At 42.2% G+C, this 20,131-nt stretch overlaps 1 protein-coding gene across 16 annotated transcripts in view; it reads right to left on the reverse strand.

Annotated features, from left to right (window-relative positions):
• Positions 1-20,131, reverse strand: part of hspg2 (heparan sulfate proteoglycan 2) — an 85,939-nt gene that overhangs the window by 25,528 nt on the left and 40,280 nt on the right. For 9 of the 16 annotated variants that reach the window (XM_028994994.1, XM_028994997.1, XM_028994996.1 and 6 more), the window contains 19 exons: positions 15,316-15,390; positions 14,858-14,925; positions 14,110-14,177; positions 13,644-13,784; positions 13,369-13,560; positions 11,241-11,444; positions 10,929-11,012; positions 8,514-8,606; positions 8,348-8,437; positions 8,036-8,266; positions 7,836-7,949; positions 7,209-7,336; positions 6,988-7,074; positions 6,760-6,821; positions 6,410-6,574; positions 6,137-6,247; positions 5,421-5,521; positions 5,168-5,348; positions 3,694-3,756 (listed from right to left, as the gene is read on the reverse strand). In XM_028994994.1, the coding sequence (XP_028850827.1) occupies positions 3,694-3,756; positions 5,168-5,348; positions 5,421-5,521; positions 6,137-6,247; positions 6,410-6,574; positions 6,760-6,821; positions 6,988-7,074; positions 7,209-7,336; positions 7,836-7,949; positions 8,036-8,266; positions 8,348-8,437; positions 8,514-8,606; positions 10,929-11,012; positions 11,241-11,444; positions 13,369-13,560; positions 13,644-13,784; positions 14,110-14,177; positions 14,858-14,925; positions 15,316-15,390 (2,258 nt within the window). The remainder of the gene's footprint in view (positions 1-3,693; positions 3,757-5,167; positions 5,349-5,420; positions 5,522-6,136; positions 6,248-6,409; positions 6,575-6,759; positions 6,822-6,987; positions 7,075-7,208; positions 7,337-7,835; positions 7,950-8,035; positions 8,267-8,347; positions 8,438-8,513; positions 8,607-10,928; positions 11,013-11,240; positions 11,445-13,368; positions 13,561-13,643; positions 13,785-14,109; positions 14,178-14,857; positions 14,926-15,315; positions 15,391-20,131) is intronic. The other 7 variants (XM_028995006.1, XM_028995004.1, XM_028995003.1 and 4 more) reach the window with 3 other exon arrangements.

The following is a 20,131-nucleotide window of genomic DNA, read 5'->3' on the forward strand; positions in this document are numbered from 1 at the left end:
AATTTAGTGGCTGGTTTGTGATTCCTATAGAAATGCATTGACTGTTTGAGCGTTACTAACTTGGATCATTTAGAAAAGTAATATCACCCCTCACACAACTCAGTGCTAATCTTTGATATATAGCTTGCCGGTGCACATGGTTTGGTATGACCAGCATTCATTGCCAAGAGGTGGAAAAACACAATAGTAATTTCAACACACTGTGTTACAAGGACTTAGCGTGGCTTTTCTGTCCTTTTTCCCAGTTTTCCAGGTCTTCCTGACCCCCGTTAGAGACACAGACACGTCCAATATATTAGATCATGCGGATAACAGCAAAAACATGTTCCCAGCACAATAGTAAATGGTCTGTCATACTGACAGGTCTAAATGATAAAATTAGAAATGAAAATCTCCTGACAATAGACAAGCAGTGGACAAAGTACACAAACTTTGTACTTGAGTAAAAGCAGTTACCCAGGGCAAAACTTTACTCTACTAACAAGACCTCCGTTTACATTTACATTTGCAGCATTTATCAGACGCCCTTATCCAGAGCGACTTACAATCAGTAGTTACAGGGACAGTCCCCCTGGACTGGTCCCCCTGGGTCTTCTGGTTCACAGGCGAGTGTGTTACCCACTAGGCTACTACTCAATTTCCACTTGAGTAAAAGTACAAAAGTATTTGCCTTCAAATGTACTTAAGTTTATTTTGCTCTAATGTGTAATTTTCATTTACTGGTTAAATCAGTTCATTTTAGGTCAATTTTCTAAAACCAGCTTTTAATGGAATGCCATTATGCCATTACTCTCATAACTATGAAAAACTTCATCAGCAGTGACAGTCAGTTAAGACATAAATATGATTTTTGCTATGGAAAGAACAAAGAGGCAATGCTGTTCATTAGAAATTGTTTTGAATTGTTTTTTTTTATTTTGTATAGTAATGTTTGAGTTTGGCCCTTTTGTGGCCAACTGTGCTTAAAGGTCCAATGACATGAAAATGTGACTTTATGAAATAAATGAGATGTCTGTGGTCCTGCAGTAGCTAGAAATGGCGGTAGGTGTAAAGCGTGCTTTGGCCATCCTGCTTCGCCGCTCAGAGAGATCTGGAATTTGGCCCTTCATGTCATAAGAGGAAATGTCACCTCTGGCACAGAGGATTTCCCGCCCCTCCCCTAAGGCACTATCTCCTCTGACCGTCATGGCTTCCAAATGTGCGGGGCATTGCAGTTGCTCGTGTTTGGATGTAAAAATGAGCATTTTATTAGTTCAGTGACATGACTTCCTGTCTGTGCCAATCATTGTGGTCGGTGAATGGCGTTTCTGACGTCAACTTCTATTGGCCGCTCTCCTCCTCGTCCCGCCTCTCTCGTTCTCATTAGCATTTAAAGCTACAGACACTGAAACGGCGCGTCCCGGGAAATCTCACTGTGGGACTGGATCAAAGTGGCTGTAATTCTGCACCACGGCTGAGTTTCGGAAAGAGACTCCAGATACAGTATTAGAAGACACTAAAACCTCTAAAGTAAAAAAATCATGTCACAGGACCTTTAAAATGTTTTATGAGATGGTCTGAACATAGTTTGTACATTATACTGCCAAAAAGTTGAATAAAACAAGTAACTGACATCAAGTAATTGAAAGTAACTAAGTTTTACTTAAAGTGCATGTTATATTAAGTTTTTCTTACTTCAAGACTGTTTTTAGATGGGTACTTTTACTTGATTAGAATTTAAGCAAAGTACTTTAGTTAATTTGATTTTTTCAGTACTTTGTCCACCTATGATCATTTTCCAGACACATGCTTGAACATCTGGTATATATCTGGTATGGATCAGTAAATATCTGGTATATATCTGTTATGGATCAGTAAATATCTGGTAAATATCTGGTATGGATCAGTAAATATCTGGTAAATATCTGGTATGGATCAGTAAATATCTGATAAATATCTGGTATGGATCAGCTGAGGTGGAATGATAATGGAACCTGTGCATGCACTGATTTGTGTGCATTTGTACAGAATTGATATGGCAGCTGGTACAAGCAAATATGGTTCTAGCAGTACAGACGCCAGTTGGTTTAAGCATTTGAATCTGATGTACAGGTAATATGTTGCTCCAGTAAACATACTGCAGTTTATTATGGCTCAAACATTCTATTATTCTTTCCTATTACAAAACTCTTACTTATCAAATCAAAACTATGGCACCCACAACCCTGACATGGATTAAATAGTTATGGATACTGAGCAAGCAAGTGAAACTCTACTGTCACTCTTGGTATACCTATATTTAAATAGAAAATGGCCGCTTTATTTCCTTTTTAATTTACTTAATTGACTTATCTTTAATACACTGATAATACTGCAGTCATACACAAGTAAGTGAGGATATTAAGCAGTTTCCACAACTGAAAATAATGAAATACATAAGAGGTACACAAAAAAAAGCTAATTAAGTACAGTAACTAACTACCTTTACTTTATTACTCTCCAACACTAGGTATAATGAAATTGGAAGGTTAAATGCAGTGAGGATTTGAATACTAGTAGGCTACTACCACCCCAAATATAATGTTTATGATTATGATTTATTTAAAGATTATTATTTTTGGAACAGCAATTCAGGATGAAATTTCAAAAATAACGAATAATAAAGTGTGAATTCAACCTGGACTGAATATCAATTCACTATCCTCTTGCCTCTTCACACATTTAAAGGAGCATGTTTATTTACAAAGCAAATAAAGTTTCCATTTTCCATAAATAAACACGTCCCCGTACATAAATTACGAATAATAAAAAAAAAAAAATGCTAGATTTACTCCATGAATGTAATGCTACTTGGGCCATATTAAAATCTAACTGTCTTCTTTTTAGACAACCTGATCAATGATGATAATATACAGGTTTTTAATTTTACTCCTAACACAACAGGGGACAAGACGGTTCTAAAAGAACTAAATAATTTTTTTTTTAAAAGATAAAGGAACCTGGCTCTAAAATTGTGATATTTTGTAACATGAGAGAAATATGACAAGAAATTGATATAATTTGAGATATATTGTACATGAAATCCATTGATCATTGTTGAATAGTGTATATCATATATCACAAATTGTATTTTTTCCACTCATCGTTGTATTACTTTAAAGCTTAAATCATCTGACCATCTTCACATGCTCATCACCACAATCTCTGGTATGTGTTTTATATATAAAGCCACTCTGAATAAAATTCCTTTCTTTTTCATTTTTTTGATGTGGAAACCATTATGACACATTAAAACTGGTCAAAAATTAAGAATTTTAGATTTTCCGTACCCGACTCTGAACAAGTTTCAGTCAGTAATCTGCCTGAAAATACAGTTTCACTTAATGAGTTTAAAGCTCTGGTAAATAAGTATTTATAATAAGTATTAAGAATGAAGTATTCTTTTATGAAACCTCTCTGCATTATAACTAGTCTTGACCAGACAAACCTGGTTAAATAAAGGTTACTAATCATTTCTAAATGCGTGGGTCAGTGGCATTGACGTGGAGTGGAGATGATTGTAGTGTTGTGATCATTTGAGCATGCGGTTGTCATGCAGAGATCTGAGCAGGGTGCAGCACAGAATGAAACTTGTCTGGAGAGTCTGTAGGTTTGAACAGCGGAGATCATGCTTGATATAGAGACCTGACTGGAGGAGGCCTCGTACAGACTTACGTTTCCTATGGCCTTCAAACATTTCATAGGCTGTATAAAACATCTGAGATGTCTGAGGTGTGTCTGTGGAAGGACAGGCAAACAGATGAAAACTGCAGGCTGTGTGCCAGTTCTGGATGGGTCACCATTCAGACGTTACGGTCAATGGTGCTGGAATCCTTTTTTCCCCAATTTCTATTTCTCTTGAGAAAATGCATTACAGAGCAGCAGCAGGAAGAACTGGAAGTTGATGTAAAGTTTACACAGAAACAGAATACTTTTCTCTCATGCATGCATATACCTAGTTCTCAATCTTTCCACCCACTTACATAATACATTTATACAATGACGCACGCACCACCATATTCATTATGTTTTTAGAGGATCAATTTCACTCACACGCACACAATCTTATATGCATATACACACAAAAGGTAACGAACGGATCACAAAACGAGTTAATAGAGCAGCACAATGTGAAATGAACACGCATGCAGGTTAGTAGCTTTAAAAACAGGTGTGAAATCTTTACTTGCATCACTGATACATTTCCTCTCAATACAGCATGTGGATTACAGATATCACACCAGCGTCAGGGCATTTCCATATTTTACACACACATTTCAGAGCATACATAAATACAGTACATCAGAAATCAAAGTACATGAATCAGTTCACTTTTTAAATAGCACCTTGAGATCATACAAGGAAATTAAATGCAAAGTAAGGTTTTAAACAAGAAATTGCATAATCCGGTCAACTCTGAGTAAATGGTATTTTACTAAAGATAAAAACATAACAGCTATAAAAACGCTGGACATTTGCTTGACCCCCCCTCTCCCCTCACACACCCCTGATTGTACAAATAATCTTTGAATGAATAGAAATACAACTGTCCTGATCTGGGCAGACATTAATTCACACATCTCATTCAAACTTCCAAAGAGGAGCGACATGCAAAATATCCCAACGCTCCACATCTAACATCGTTTCTCTGTCAGGCTGTTATTATTGCCATTCTGTATGTCCCCTGCTTGTCCCCATAACCGTGGCCAACGAACTCCACATCCCATCTAACTAGTACAACCTCAGACGACAAGGAAGAAAAGCACCAACTAACACACCAGCAGCAGAGGAGCGAAACCAGGGAATAAAGGGACATAGAGGAACCAATGGATCCATAGTCATTTAAACATCTGAGCTATGGTGCTGATCTGAGGCATGCAGTAATATTCTGTACGCCTACTCCTCACCAGATGATAAACTACACTCACCACCACCACCACCACCACCACACATTCAGACAGAGTACCAGTCATGGAGGGGAAAACATAGTAAGTAGCATAAAGCAAGCCTGTGTGTGAGATGTTGGGGTTAACCAGAACAGGAGAAGACATGCCGCTAGATCAGCTACGAGAGTGGAAGTCAGGCTCAGGTGCATGCACCACAGAGTGGAGCTGGAGGACTACTACAGCAGTTGGTGCTAATCACAAACCTGTCACATAGAGGGTGGCAGTGCCCTCATCCATAGCAAACATATTGGAGCCAGTGCAGACGTATCTGCCAGAGTCCTCGGGCTGAACGTTGTGGATGGTTAGGATCCCGTTGAAGTCCATGGCCCGGGAGGGCAGTTTGCCGCTGCCCTGGCGAGTCCAGACGAGCGTGTATGCTGGAAACTGCATGGAAACATACACACTTTTTGTTCGTGCATCTGTATTGTATATATGATGAGGGCTAGCTGGGCTTACCTTGCTCTTAGCCGTGCAGATGAAGCTGACAGAAGAACCAGCCTTTAAAGTCTGGGCATTGGGTTCTTCAATAAACACCTCGATAGGTTTCATGGAGCTGGCTGTGCACACACAGACAAATACAAGTATTTCAAAGCAATGGACTGAATGAAGATTTTGTCAAAATGTTGTCTGGTTACTGATGTCTAATACTTTACAATAATCTACAATGTGATAAACATATCTTCTGCTCAGAGCACAGAGTGAAGAGGAGATGAGGAACCACGTGGAATCTGCTTCTCTATCAGAGGAAGTAATAAGATAATGGCCTAATATTTAGGAGCCCCCCATTTTGACCTAATTAAAGCATGGACTCCAGATCAGTAGCAGATCCATGAAGTTCAGTTGTGAGGCTGTGCCTTCATGGACCCGATTCGTCCCACAGATGCTCAAATTGGACTGGGATCTGGAGGATGTGGAGTCCACATCAACACTTCCAACCACTGTTGGACACAAGGTTTCAGGAACCCAACATTGTCCAATGTCCAATGCGGCCTCCACTGACATTTCCTTTCTGTGCTGTGTCTAAGGTAAGTGATACGCAGTCATATTATGCACAAGAAAATGTGATTACTCAAACTGTGCCTGCTTGGTTATGTATAATCTATTCCCATATTTCATATATTACTCTTTGTTTGATCATTGAGAGAGTCCCATATTTGTAGTTATGTCTGTACCTGTGACGATGACTTCTGCTCTGCTGCGGTTGGTGTGGTGCTGGTCACGTCCAGTACAGATGTAGACACCTGCATCAGCCAGCTGCACACTGGAGAAAAACAGCTCCTCTCCTGGAGACAGCAGGACACAACAGCAAGACATTCACTACACACCTACAGAGGAAAAGAGCTTCTCTGCACAGCTAATACAAGACCCAGCCTCATCAAACCTCACCCCTCCTGCTCATTATCACGATCATTGTATTTACAAGTGTGTGTAGTGCCCAGCTGTACCTTGCCGCCGTCTTTCTGCATGGATGGAAATGGGCCGCCCGTCCTGCCGAGACCAGTAGTAGTGGTGCGGGGCCAAGCCGCTCATATAACAGCGCAGGCTGAGAGGACCTCCCTCACTCACCTGCACACGCTCAGGATGGATCCTCACCACCAGAGAGGCCGAGTCTGTTAACGCACGCGAGCACATACACGCACGCACGTACGCACGCACGCACCACACACACACACCACACACACACAGGATTAAGGCACTGACAACAGCCTCTATCAACCACAGGGTCAAACCATACAGTCAAAACAATCCCACTTTAATCACCCCAACTGACCAACCAAAAATATGATAGAAATACCTGATCCATCCGGACGACACTTGACCCTTTCCTGTGGGTTTCCCGAGAAACCTGGGGCACAGCTGCACAGAGACAAGATAAAAAAAAAGATTAAATTGTGTGTGTGTGTGTGTGTATATATATAATGGCAGTTCACTGCGAACATTTGACTAATACATGCCAATTTATACAATCATTTTGGCTCCGAATGTTCCCTGGAATGTTGTGACCGTGTGACCTGCAACTCACCGCTCGCAATACTGGCCAGTGTAACCAGTCTGGCAGGCGGTGCACCGGTAACCACCATTTCCCAAACTCTCACAGACGGGGGAGAACCTATACCACACAGAAAAACAAATGTTGGCAATGCCTTCATAAGGTATAGGGTACTAAAATGTAGGAAGTGGTACTGGTCAATGGAGAATATGCAAGTACAAGGGTCTGAATTCATGGCCGTGTGTCTGACTTACTGGTACTCTCGCTCTGGGTGTGGACAGGCGCAAGGCTGGCAATCCTCAGGAGTTCCAGCTGTGGGGTCACCAAAGAAGAAAGGAGCACAGCTCTGACACTGATCTCCTACAGTGTGATGTTGGCAGCTCTGTGCACACACACACACACACACACACACACACAAAAGTCCGATCTAGAATAAAAAAACTCTTAAGATACAAGACAATCAGATTGTTCAGAAGGAAATGCATTACTTTACAAAAAAGTACAAACTCACACATACTTACAATATATTAATATATTACCATCAGACACAAGACTATCAAGATTCACTTTTTGGTTTGTTCATGCCAACACTACCTTTGGTATAAAATATTTAAATTAACTGTAAACATTTGAAATATCTAGGCACTTTAACTGATGGTCTAAATGACAAGTCATTCATACCCAAACCAAACTATTGTTAACGGTTTGGATTTAATTGTAAACCATTTCAGCGTGGAGCTACCAACCAACGTTTAGTAATGCACAGAAGCAGAAACAGGAACAGGGCACGTCGGTAAAGGCCCTATATGAAATGGTGCGTGTTTTTTTTTCATATTGTGTTTTTGCATCACGGTTAGGCAGAGCACTGATAAGGCACTCACCGTACAAGTGCCCTTCTCCGGGTCGCAGGTGTCTGAGTGTCCATTGCAGTCACATGGTTCACAGTTCCCCAGGTACAAACCAAAACCAGTACGAGTGTAACCTGGAGCACAGTCCTGAGACACACACACATGGATAAACAGACGTAAAGGGAAGCAGAACATTTGCTTAGAATGACTGAAGGCCAGTGTTGCCACCTCACCTGGCAGGACAAACCGCTGTACCCAGGGGGACACAGGCACTGCTCAACCTCTGGAGCACCTGCCAGGCCGGTGTAGTTGGGCACAGCCACCTCCATGCTGACATGAGAGATGGAGGAGGAAAGGAGCTCTGTGTGATAGGACGCTCGAATCAAAATGTCCTCCAGATCTGCTAAAGCCATCAACAGATGCTCGCGTGTAGCCGGCATTCCATCTGGCCGCTGCCAGTTCTCCTACAGACACACAATCAGGATGCTAACAATTAGAGAACGCACACGTACACATCAAACCACCTCACATCAGATCAGCTTCACCTCTCTGAAGACGATCTCGAAGTGCCTGGTCTCCCTGGTGCCCTGTCCCTTCTGCCACAAGTGACGTGTTACCAGGGTGATGTCATTCCCCTGTGGTAACACAGACATCGTGACTGGTCGGATCTGGTACAGCTCCATGACTATACTGTAATAAAGCAATACTCACAATAATCTGAACATCCACATCCTGAATTGAAGTGCCTCTGGATCCAGCCACGTATGAGATGGTGTACTTCAGCTTTCCTCCATACGAGCTGACCTGCAAACGTTCAGCATCTCAGTCCAGGAATCTCGAACACTTCAACTACAGAGGCCTTGATGAACGTGGTGGAGTTTTTAATGCGAAGCTTTTCATGCTCGTTCCGGTTCATTTTCCCAACCGGCAACCGCTGTTCGTTAACCGAGTTAACGTTAACTGATCGGATTAGAATATTGTCCACCAGAGGCAGCACGGAAGGAGCAGAAGTGGCCTGTACTCTCTGCAAACGTGTCCCCCAACTCGCACGTCGACAAATATTCAATTAGAATTGAATGAAAATAGAACTGAGGAGCGTCTGATTTAATATGTGATGAACATTTTATTTTTCGGTTTTATTTTAACGTGCGAACAACAGCACAGAGAACAGAGAACATATCAAGAACAGAATCTGGATTCACACATCGTCAAAATGCCACACGCCTGCAGCGTTTCTGACCACAGACAAAAACGAATTAATAAAAATAAAAAGAATAAAATAAATTAAGATTACAAAACGAATACGTTTAGCTGCGAGGTTCTCAGCTGTGTGTCTGCTTGACATACTCTGTGTTACTTGCAGTTTCACGTTATTGTTATACAGCTTTCTGTTGTACGGCACGTCCAGCAGCCAGTCGTAAGGGCCACAAACTTTGTGCAACTGAGTTGTGTTTTAAGTGATTTTTTCCTCTCCTCAAAACAGGCTTCAATTGTTCAGGTAATAGAAGGTCTTGATGGGATATCGTAATATATTAATATAATATTACGATAATAATATAATAATATCGCTCAATATAGCTCAGTAACTCTCAAAAACCCTTCACCACAGACGACGCTGATGGCCATAATGTCCTTAACTAACATCTGAGTTACCTCTTCAGATCACCGTGCATCACATCTTCTCCCTGGTAACACAGAAGACAATGCTTGTCCTCCCTTATTGCACAATGCTTGTGGATGTTTGCTTCACAAGTGATATTGCATCGTACTTGTACTGCTGGTGTATTTTAATACCGCATAGCAGATTTTTCAAGTCACTTTGTTGGCCTTTCTGTCGAAATGGTCCCACACAGTACTTCTTTTCACTCGCTTTATTTTGTTTGCCCGGCAAATTATGTCTGAAGGCATAATGGCCCATGAGTTAACAAATAGCGTATGTGTAGCATATTTATGCCGCAAAACGTTTTACTACTACTAATAATTATATATATACATAGATATATAAAATTTTATATAAATATAAAATAATTTTAAACCATATAACTGATAGTAATAATCGGTCAAAATGTATTCTTACGGTTAACGGTTAAATGGTCAATATGAGCATCCCTAGCTCAGATGACTACATTTCCAGCATTTACCAGACGCCCTTATCCAGAGCGACTTACAATCAGTAGTTACAGGGACAGTCCCCCCCTGGACACACTCAGGGTTGAGTGTCTTGCTCAGGGACATGATGGTAGTAAGTGGGGTTTGAACCTGGGTCTTCTGGTTCATAGGCGAGTGTGTTACCCACTAGGCTACTACCCACCCGACTAAATTTGGAGTCACTTGAAGTCATAAATTTGGATTTATTTTTATAGGTCTGATTTATAGTAAAATTTGACATTAGTACCTTTTCTAAACAATCAGCACAATCACATTATATAGCCAAACATGCACTGGCATCAGGGGCAGCGGTGGCCTAGTTGGTAAGGAAGCGGACTCAAATATGCAAAATCCTCAATCCTTAAATCCCGAACTGCCAAATTGCCACTGAGGTCCCCTTAATTATGGTACTGTCCCCACACACTGCTCCCTGGGTGCCTTCCATGGCTGCCCACTGCTCACTAAGGGTGATTGTGTCACCGTGTCCTGTGCTGTGCATCACAATGACAAAACACATTCACTTCATTCGAGTTTATGGTTTCGATAATCTAGAATTGATCACCTTTGTTCCTTAATCTGATCTCAGACAAAAAGGTCAACTTTTCATAATATTTATCTTACAAATACAGCCACACTCAAGACCTTCATTTAAAAGGCAAACATGGAAACATGAATTCAAGCTCTTATTTCTAGAACAGTTCTACAGCAGGTTTGCTGTTTTCCTGTAAATCTATTTAATAAACTGATAATGACACGCCTAAAGTCTTCATCATAGAGGTAACATCTCACGTGTTGTGTTCCTGCAGTAAAAGTCAGAAAGAAACAAACACAAAGCTGCTTATGAACCCTGGTAAAATACATCACTGTTGTTCTTGGTGGGCCAAAGCATGCTCCTGAACAATAGACAGTAGATACTCAAAGGAGAAAAAATGGTTTTGTTAATATGTGTTCAAACCGCGAAAGGGGGGTGTTGGTTACCTTATCACCTGAGAACTTCTTGGGCAGACACCAGTAAAGCAGCTGACTGGGTTGTGAACCAAAATCTTTGTAGACCAGAGCATACTTGCCCCAGGAGAAAAGAAGACGGAGAAATGATAAATGACATCAAGGGAGGGTGAGAGACAGTGTCAGAAAAGAGAGACGAGAGACCTCACAGGAGGACAGATCAAACATTGGGAGAAAAAGGACAAGATTTGATCAGGGCTAGTGAGAAAGTTGGGAAGGTTCCTCACACACACACACCACACAACACACCTGCAGAACACTGTATCCAACAGGGCCTGACTCTACCTGAGCACTATCATGGGCAGGGCCTGGGGACATGGGGTGGATAGGGGAGGAAGCCAGATCAGAGGGAGGGGAGGGACCATAGGAGGAGGAGGAAGAATGGGATGAAGGTGAAGAGATGGATGAAGCAGAGTGTCTTCTGATGGAACTGGAGAGGCGTTTCCAAATCTGATCATCATCAAGCAGATGCTCCTCATCAGCCAATGACTGGAGAGGAACACATGGCAGTGCTTCTTAGTTGGAAGGATTGGGTTAGTTAGAACTCTATACTGGACCTTACTGGTGTTGAAATTAATTTTATAATCGATGCATTACGATGCAGTGCAGAACATGATTGATTAGATCATAATGACAATGTGTGGTGATTTTCCGGCGGTGGGATAAAAATTCAGACTGTGGTGGCCTGATCTGAGTACAGCGCTGCTCCGTGTAGGAGTAGAGCTGAAATGACTGCTGTGCGACCAATACAATCAAAGTGGGTTAGTGTTCGGGCTGCCCCAGTGTTGCCAGACGTACCATCATTTTACGGTTATTCATTATTTCATTATCAGGTCAAGGTTTTCATCTGGCTTGTTTATGCGGTCATCTTACATGCTTTACAGCCAATGTACTGTATGGTGATACAGTAAACTGTGATACAGTAAATCATGAGCGGGTTTAAGCACGGATTTGCACGGTGGAGGTGCAGTTCCAGTTACATCACCATCAGACTTACAGAAATGAAGCTTTACTGGGTGCTTAAAACCTGTAGCACTAACAGAAACACTTGACAATGATCATCCTGCCTTCTACACTTTTTACCCACGTTCTGTGGGTAAAAGTTGCATTATACACTATAATATGCAGTCTATGATATGTGTTATTCAAGCAGATTTTCTGAGCAAAATCAGAATGTAAACTGCGTGTGTGCGATCACTTTTCTCAAACTACTTCAACATTTATTGTCTGGCAACACTGAGACACAAACACACACACACACACACACACTGTGGGAAAGGAGGAAAAGCTGATGTCATCCAGAGATCCACAATACGGCTATTATTTTGCGCTGAACACAGCAGCGAGCGCAGAGCATGCCGCGTTTGGTCTAAAAGCGGCTTTCGAATTGTTCCAATGAGCAGAAAACAGATCGCTGACGTCTGTACCAGGTGCTGTTCTGGTGTTTGTGGCATCAGGTGAGGCTGATGGTTTTTCTGCTCATTACAGCAAATCAAATGGTCCAAACGGGTGAACAAGACTTCAATGCTTCTATCTAAAACATCGTGGGAAAGTTTCTGGGATGTATTGCGATGCATCGATAATCGAATCGAATCATGAGACCAGTGAAGGTTCACACCTGTACTGCATGTTCATTTTGCACTGCTGATGCATAACAGAGACAGCATGCAGAACGGGGCACATGTAGCCCATACACAGATTTCCATTCATAAAGCCAATCATTCTGAGGCACAATGCTAGAGATGTGCGGAGTAAACAGAATAAACGGAATGCAAAAATATCTGCTCCTTTCACCTGCGTGAAACCACGCCTACTTGCAGCACAAGGCATTCGTTTTGGGCGAGGTGCACAGCACAGGTCCACAGATCTTTAAAAAGTCGGAAATTCAGGTTTCTAAATAAATAAGGCCTTAAATGTCATTTAAAATGACTAGTAAAAATCTAGAATTTAAAGATCTTAAAATTACCGCATCCCAATAAATTGACCACGCCCCTGATCAGTTCTGCCCATGTGCGTGTGCAACGGTTAGGTTAAATTTAGGCTGTAACATACTGACTCGCAATCACTGTATAAATCCCTCGCATGGTATTTCACTGGCCTTGCGGGTGTGTAGAAGTCCACTTTCAGTAAAATTGTAATTGTTTTATCTGGTATATGGTTATGCTAAATCCTTTACGTATCTGTAAAAACGTCCTACGTATCAAATTATATACCGCAATATATACCGGCTACGGCTGAATTTCTAGCGCAATATTGCCAAACACTTCAGGGAGACCAGCAAAATGTTGACTTCTACCTGCTGTGCAGACTGCTGTACTCTCTGTACAATCAGAATAAAATCATATCAGTCTTTACAGCGGTGGAGCGGAGTGGAGTTGTAGTCCTGGTCCTGCAGTAGGAAGTAGAGCAGTACCTTGTCTCCTTTGTAGACTGCAGGCATCTGCCAGTAGTACGGCTCCTGGCTCAGATTGTCAAATTTGCTGTAGGACAGCTGGTTTACGTTGCTGGACACCTCCACAGAGAAGCCACTAGAAATTGAAATACTGCCTTGCCGGTTCACCAGGGTGAAGCCTTGGAAGTTTCCATGAGAAAAGGAAGTGGAGATCTATGAAAAGAAGCCCGTGATGAAGGCACCAGACCTGAATCTTGTTTTAATGCTGAATCATGATGCTGGCCACCAACTCCTACCACATCTCTGTAGTAGTCAGAGCTGGAACAAGTCTGGACCACTCCCATACAAAAGCAGGATAAGCATCCATCCCTGTTACTTGCGCTGATGTGGAAATAGTTGGACTTGCAGCTGGAACAGAACGGGCCCTCCACATGTGTCTGAGAAGAGACATGGTTTCACTCTCCAGATGCCATTTACTAATGAAGACTTTAAACTAAAACATAAAGAAGAGTATTTGAGTAGCGCTATATAAGACATAACATGCTAGATGTTCAAAAGTCAGACCAATCTGATTATTACAGATTGTTCTGATTAATTATTATATTAATTGATCTGCCAAGTTACAACATAAAGAGCTGATTGGGAGGTTGCTTATCTGCAAGCTATCTTACATGAAGGATATTTAATATGTTAATATTGAGAAAACAGGGCACAAAATGTTACTGCTTTCAGAATAAAATGATAATTTAGCTCAATCCTTACCTTACATCTGCAAATATTGTTTGCACTGCAACCTTCACTTCCTCGTTTGTCACAGTTGTGGCAGTTTCCTATAAAGATTTATTTGGAAATGACTTTAAAATACATACTGTTGCTACATTAACAAGAAGAAAGTATGGAAGCACCTACTCTGTGGTGGTTCTGGAGACTAAGATGAAGACCAATTCAGAATCCAATGCAAGAAACATATTTAGTATTTGTTGTGTGAGGAGAAAGTGAAGTATGTTTGATAAATCAGGATAAGAAAGTGTTCAGCAGAAATCTGAAACCGCCCCTGTTCTCGAACTTAGGTTTGCTAAGATAGGCCCTTTTACAGAAAATTGTTTACATAACTTCTACATTTCTGTCATTTGTATTGAGAGAAAAACGTGTTCTTGTATCTTAAAGGTTACAACATAAGACTCTGCTGCAATGACTATGCACTAATTGTTTGCTCTGTTTTTACAATTGTGTGTCTGAAACAAATGAAGAATTCCAGTAATGTAACTTTTCGCAGTTATTTTGGATGGTTCATAAAATGTACTGATTATCACAGAATCATTGGATTATGATATTATTGTAATCGTGGGCCATGTATCACATATCGGATCATATTGTGAAGTACCAGTGATTGGTCCCCAATAGTTCCATTTGTTTGAGCAAAAGTGAAAAAATCTATTTTTCTATCAGACCAAAACGAACTACAACCAATATTACAATCAAGAATGAAAAAGACTTGATAAGCACACACCATTCAGTGTGTTGTCCAGTGTGCAGGTCTGGCTCAGCTGAGGGTTGCCTGTATATCCAGAAGCACACCTTAAAACAAAAAAAAAAGAATATTTATAATATCAATGGCTTTTTTCCCCAATAAACCTTAAATTAAAAAGCTTTAGTAGTTCAATGTTCAATAATCAATCTTTTACTAAGCCTCTTTACAGCCAGCAGTAATTCAACAGGAGCGTCAGTGGTGTAAAGAGAAGACCACCAGTTTTTCCTAGGTTGTCCAGGCGCAGTTAGAATGCACTATTGGTGCTTTAATGCAACAAACACATGATCATTCAGTTTTCCTGCATGTGTATCCACATGCCAGAAATACATCAATAATTTTGCATTTCTTGTTCAGAAACTATGTTTTACACAAATTCTGTTAACCTGTTGCCATGCAATACCCAGAAATCCCAAAGATTCAGTGAAGATAGACTTTACCTCTCACACTGTCGGCCAGCATATCCAACAGGACATTTACAGGTGGGTCGGCCATCTGAGTCCAAGTGACAAGTGCTGGAAGAGCAAGGAGAAAAAGATACAGAACTCCGGGTGCAGCTCCACAGTTCAGAGGTACCAGTAAAGCAATTGGAATAATGTAGTAGTACAGAATGGAATGAAAAGAGAACAAACTGCAGCAGAAAGGGAGTGGAAGGCCATGGGCACATCTGCACAAGAGGGTAAATACATTTGAATGTGTAGTTTAAGAAACAGACATATTACCCCAAAAGAGAGAAAAGACTGAGATGAGCAAAATAACACCATGGATACATGATACATACATGTCCAGTGTAAGAAGTGTAAATTGTATTTAAGTGTCAAATATTAAATATTTCATTTTTACAATTAAACCATACTTTGCTCAGTGGGGCGGGATTCGACTCGGCAACCTTCCGATTCTAAGTCTGTTTCCTTACCCGCTAGGTCAACCACTGCCCGGATGTTCTAGTAGTTGCATCTGTAAACTGCAGCTAGTTCAGAATCCCGCAGCCAGAGGTCTCGCCCCGCAGTACCTGAGTGAATTTTTAGTTATTTACGACCCGCCACGCCCCTGCGTTAGAAGGGTGCGGGGTCACTACTGGTCACAGTAGCTGGTCACAGATCCTTCTCGTATAGAGCTCCGCAGTTGTGGAACGGCCATTCAGTGTTCTGGACTCAGACTCAGTCTCAGTGTTTAAATCTAAACTGAAAATACATCTGTTTTCTCTTCATCCCACAGTCACTTTATCAAGCACAGACAGTGAAAGTGAAGTGACTGTCGTTGTGATACACTGCAGCACAGCACACGGTGCACACAACGTCCTGTGCTTTTAATCCATCACCCTTGGTGAGCAGTGGGCTACTTGTTAGTGGATCACCAGCTTCCTGAAAGACAGACACACTGCTCCCCACATTTCTCCTTAACCGTTTCTTTAACAGCTAGGTCACCACTGTCCCCACCAGTGTTAAATTCACCCTAGTTAGGCTGTCCTAGTTAGGGTACCGGGCCACTGTAGCACCAATATACCACTATAACCACATATTTCTGTAACAGTCGTACAATGCCACCATCTGCCACTGCTTCTGTTGTTCTCTCCAAGGCACTGAATCTAGTGTCCAGAACCTCCAGAGTCCAGTGAAGAGACCACCAGATGAATCCTGGTTCCTGGCAATGACCTGCTAATGAGACGACTTAGCATGAAATGGACCAGAGGGTCACCAGAGCCACCACCACCGTAACAACTACAGCTTCAGGGATCTTCGAATGGACCAGTAACATCATAATGGACATGTAATGTACACCATTACACTGGACTAAAACCTACTCTGCTCTGTCCAGGACCTCCAAACATGGACAGATGCTCTTTTCTTTGGACTTTTCGGCTTGAAAGTGAAAGTGAAGTGAACAGTGGGCAGCCATGACAGGCGCCCGGGGAGCAGTGTGTGGGGACGGTGCTTTGCTCAGTGGCACCTCAGTGCCACCTTGACGGATCGGGATTCGAACTGGCAACCTTCTGATTACGGGGCCTTAACACTAGAAGTCCCAAGTTTTTCTGACCCCCTCAGCCCTACCAGAGCCCTACCAGAGCCCTACCTTGGTTTGAAACTAACAACTCAATCACCAACAAATGGCTCCCATTCATTTGTAAATTGGTGGCCGATTGGAATGTGTCACTCCCCTTCCCCCCAAGAAGTGTACTCTAACACTGTCGTGTACTGTAGCTGCCTGTGTGTAATACCTTCACTTTCACCTTCACAAAAGCTTACCATATCTATACAAAATATAACCTGAGTGAAGTCATGGTCCATGGTTAATAAACATGCTCATACATGTACAGAATCATCACTGAATTATAAGACAAAAAGTGAATTGTATGCCAGGGTTCACAGGTAACTAGTGTTTTTGCACAACAAAAGCAGGGGGACAGTGGAGCTGATGGCCTCTCCACTGGAGGTTGGGCCAAAAATCACCTGCTAAAAGTTGCTCCCTTTCACCCCAATAGAAGCATACGCCGCAGATAGAGAGCCAACGGCTAAGGCCAGAAGAAGTATCTCAAGTCGCCTCCAGAGCTTCCTGTGTTTCATCACTCTTGACATGCTTCGTAGCATTCAAGAATGGACTATCCAACATGCACAGCAAACGGAGCATGCTCATTGGTTCATGGCCCTCCCTGAATGGCATTATCGCCACTGCACCTCTATAACTGTTGAACCTTTCTTGGACAAATCAACCCTGCACTGACACCAATTGCTCTATCTTCCCTTGAAGGGTGTCCCTCTCTGTATCACTCCTTCAACAATGTTTCTTCATTTATTTACTTTTGTGTGGAGTTTTTCCTTGTGTGCAGAATGGTCAAGTGTGGGAGTGTCAACTAGGGTTCAAGTTAGGGTACCAGGACAATATTGTACTAGTGTAACACCATGTCCACGTATTTGTGTACCAGTTGTACAATGCCACTGCCTGCTGCTGCTTCTGTTTGTTCTCTTTGAGGCACTGAATCAAGCGCCCAGACCACCTCTAGTGTCCTGGAGGTGGTGGTCAACAGGGCTGCCTGTCCACGCTGGGGGTATGAAGCTGACGGAGGTGTTGAATGGTGGGTAGAGATGTACTTGAAATTGGGGGAGAGAGTTTTGCTGCCCTGCCCTGCCCTCCGGAGGTGTTTTGGATCAGTAGCAGCCAAGGCAGAGGCCAAAAACCGACAGGATGGGCTGTTTGGTTTGTCCATTTGGAAAAGCTGTGAATTTCCAGGTGAATGCTGGTCTCCAGCCAACATTCTATGCAGAGCTGTGACTTTCTCCAAAATGGCATTCAATTTGCGGTCAATAGTCACAGTGATGTAGTCCAATCTGCGATCAATCATCACAGTCTGAGCACAACAAGCTCCACCCACTCCTCCCGGCCAGCCTAGTGGGGTTCTCCAATCTACGATAAACCAGGGCAGTGCCCAATCCAATCAGCATAAGACCTATTATCATGGTTCCAAATAGGTAGACATCCTCAATGTCCTCCACGGAAAGAGCTGCAAGGCACGCCATTCGACATCTGTCCCATCAGTCCATGATGTACCCTTCCACATACGTTAACCCTCACTCATGTTCATTGGGATTTCGTCAGAAATTGACTAGAAGAATATGTTGCATGCAGCGTTTTTCTGATGCCATCGCCTGTGTGGACGCTTGGATTTGCTTCAATGAGCAGAAACACGGTCGTCGTCATGAACACCAGAAACAAGCCTGTGTGAACGAGGCCTTAGCGCTCATCTCACTGACGCATAACATAATGTGAAATTAATGTCACATGATGCACTGAGATAGCAAATCGAATCACTGACATGATAATCTTAATTGAATCAAATCATGATTTTCTACTGAAACATATGCAGAATATCTGACAGACCACTTTCTTCCATGAACCATGTTCTGTAAAAAAATAATCTTCATGCATGACAATGCACCATCTCATTCTGCAAGGAACACCTCTACATAATCTTTGAACGGCTGGTCAGAGACTTCATCATTTCTTCATTACCAGATACACTCGACCCACTACAGTTTGCGTATCGTCCCAACCGGTCCACAGATGATGCCATCTCACATCTCCTCCATACATGCACTCACCCACCTGGACACTCGGAAGGGAAATGATGTTAAAATGCTCTTCATTGACTACAGTTCAGCATTTAACACGATAATCCCTTCCACACTCACCACCAAGCTGGAGCACCTGGGACTCAGGTCATCTCTCTGTCAGTGGATCTCCAACTTCCTAACCAGGAGACCACAGGCAGTAAGGATGGGTGGACATGTCTCAGCCTCCATCACTCTCAGCACTGGAGCCCCCCAGGGCTGCGTTTTGAGCCCCCTGCTGTACTCCCTGTACACATACGACTGTACAGCCACTACTAACTCCACCACCATCATCAAGTTTGCTGACCTTCAATCTATCTACAGCAAACGGTGCTGTACCAGGGCCAGGAAGATAGTGAAGGACCTCACCCACCCCAACAACGGACTCTTCTCTCTGCTGCGATCAGGGAAGCGCTTTCGCTCCCTGAAGTCCAACACAGAGAGAATGAGGAGGAGCTTCTTCCCGCAGGCTGTCCAAGCTCTCAACAACAACAGTACATAGAACTCATGCACTTTCACCTCCAATCACTCCGGACTCTTTTGCACAAAATCACTTTGCACAAAATGACTTTGCGCTTTTTACCTTACTGCTCTTTTTTTTTTTTTTATGGCTCTTTTTCTCTCATTTGCACACCTTCACCCTACCAGTTACACATATTTTATGTTAAAGATGTAAAAGTGTAATATTTGGTTATGTTTGCAATATTTGCATATTGGTTCACTGTTTACTTGCAGCATTTGCAATACTGTGGTCTGTAGCAGTCGCAAAAAGCATTTCACTGCACATCATACCGTGTATGACTGTGTATGTGACAAATAAAATTTGAATTTGAATTTAATTGGCTGCTTCGGGCATGAACGGAGAGTAACCCCCATCCTCCCCTGATCTTTGGAGCATCCTCAAGCAAAATATCAATGACGGTGGGAGGCAGTTCACATGCAAACAGCAGCTCTGTGAGCAATTCTGACATCCTGCAAAAACTCTCCAAAATCTACAAAAAGTTCATTGGATGCAATAATTGTGAAGCTGCTATCAAATAAGGTGTTGCAAATGTGTAAATATGTGCTGAAATTGAGCATTTTACAAACTATTTTCTTTTACCCTAAGCTTTTCAACAGTACAGAACATGAAATCTAAATGAACTTGTCA

The sequence above is a fragment of the Denticeps clupeoides genome, chromosome 10 (genome assembly GCF_900700375.1).
Source record: "Denticeps clupeoides chromosome 10, fDenClu1.1, whole genome shotgun sequence".
NCBI classification, from domain to species: domain Eukaryota; kingdom Metazoa; phylum Chordata; class Actinopteri; order Clupeiformes; family Denticipitidae; genus Denticeps; species Denticeps clupeoides.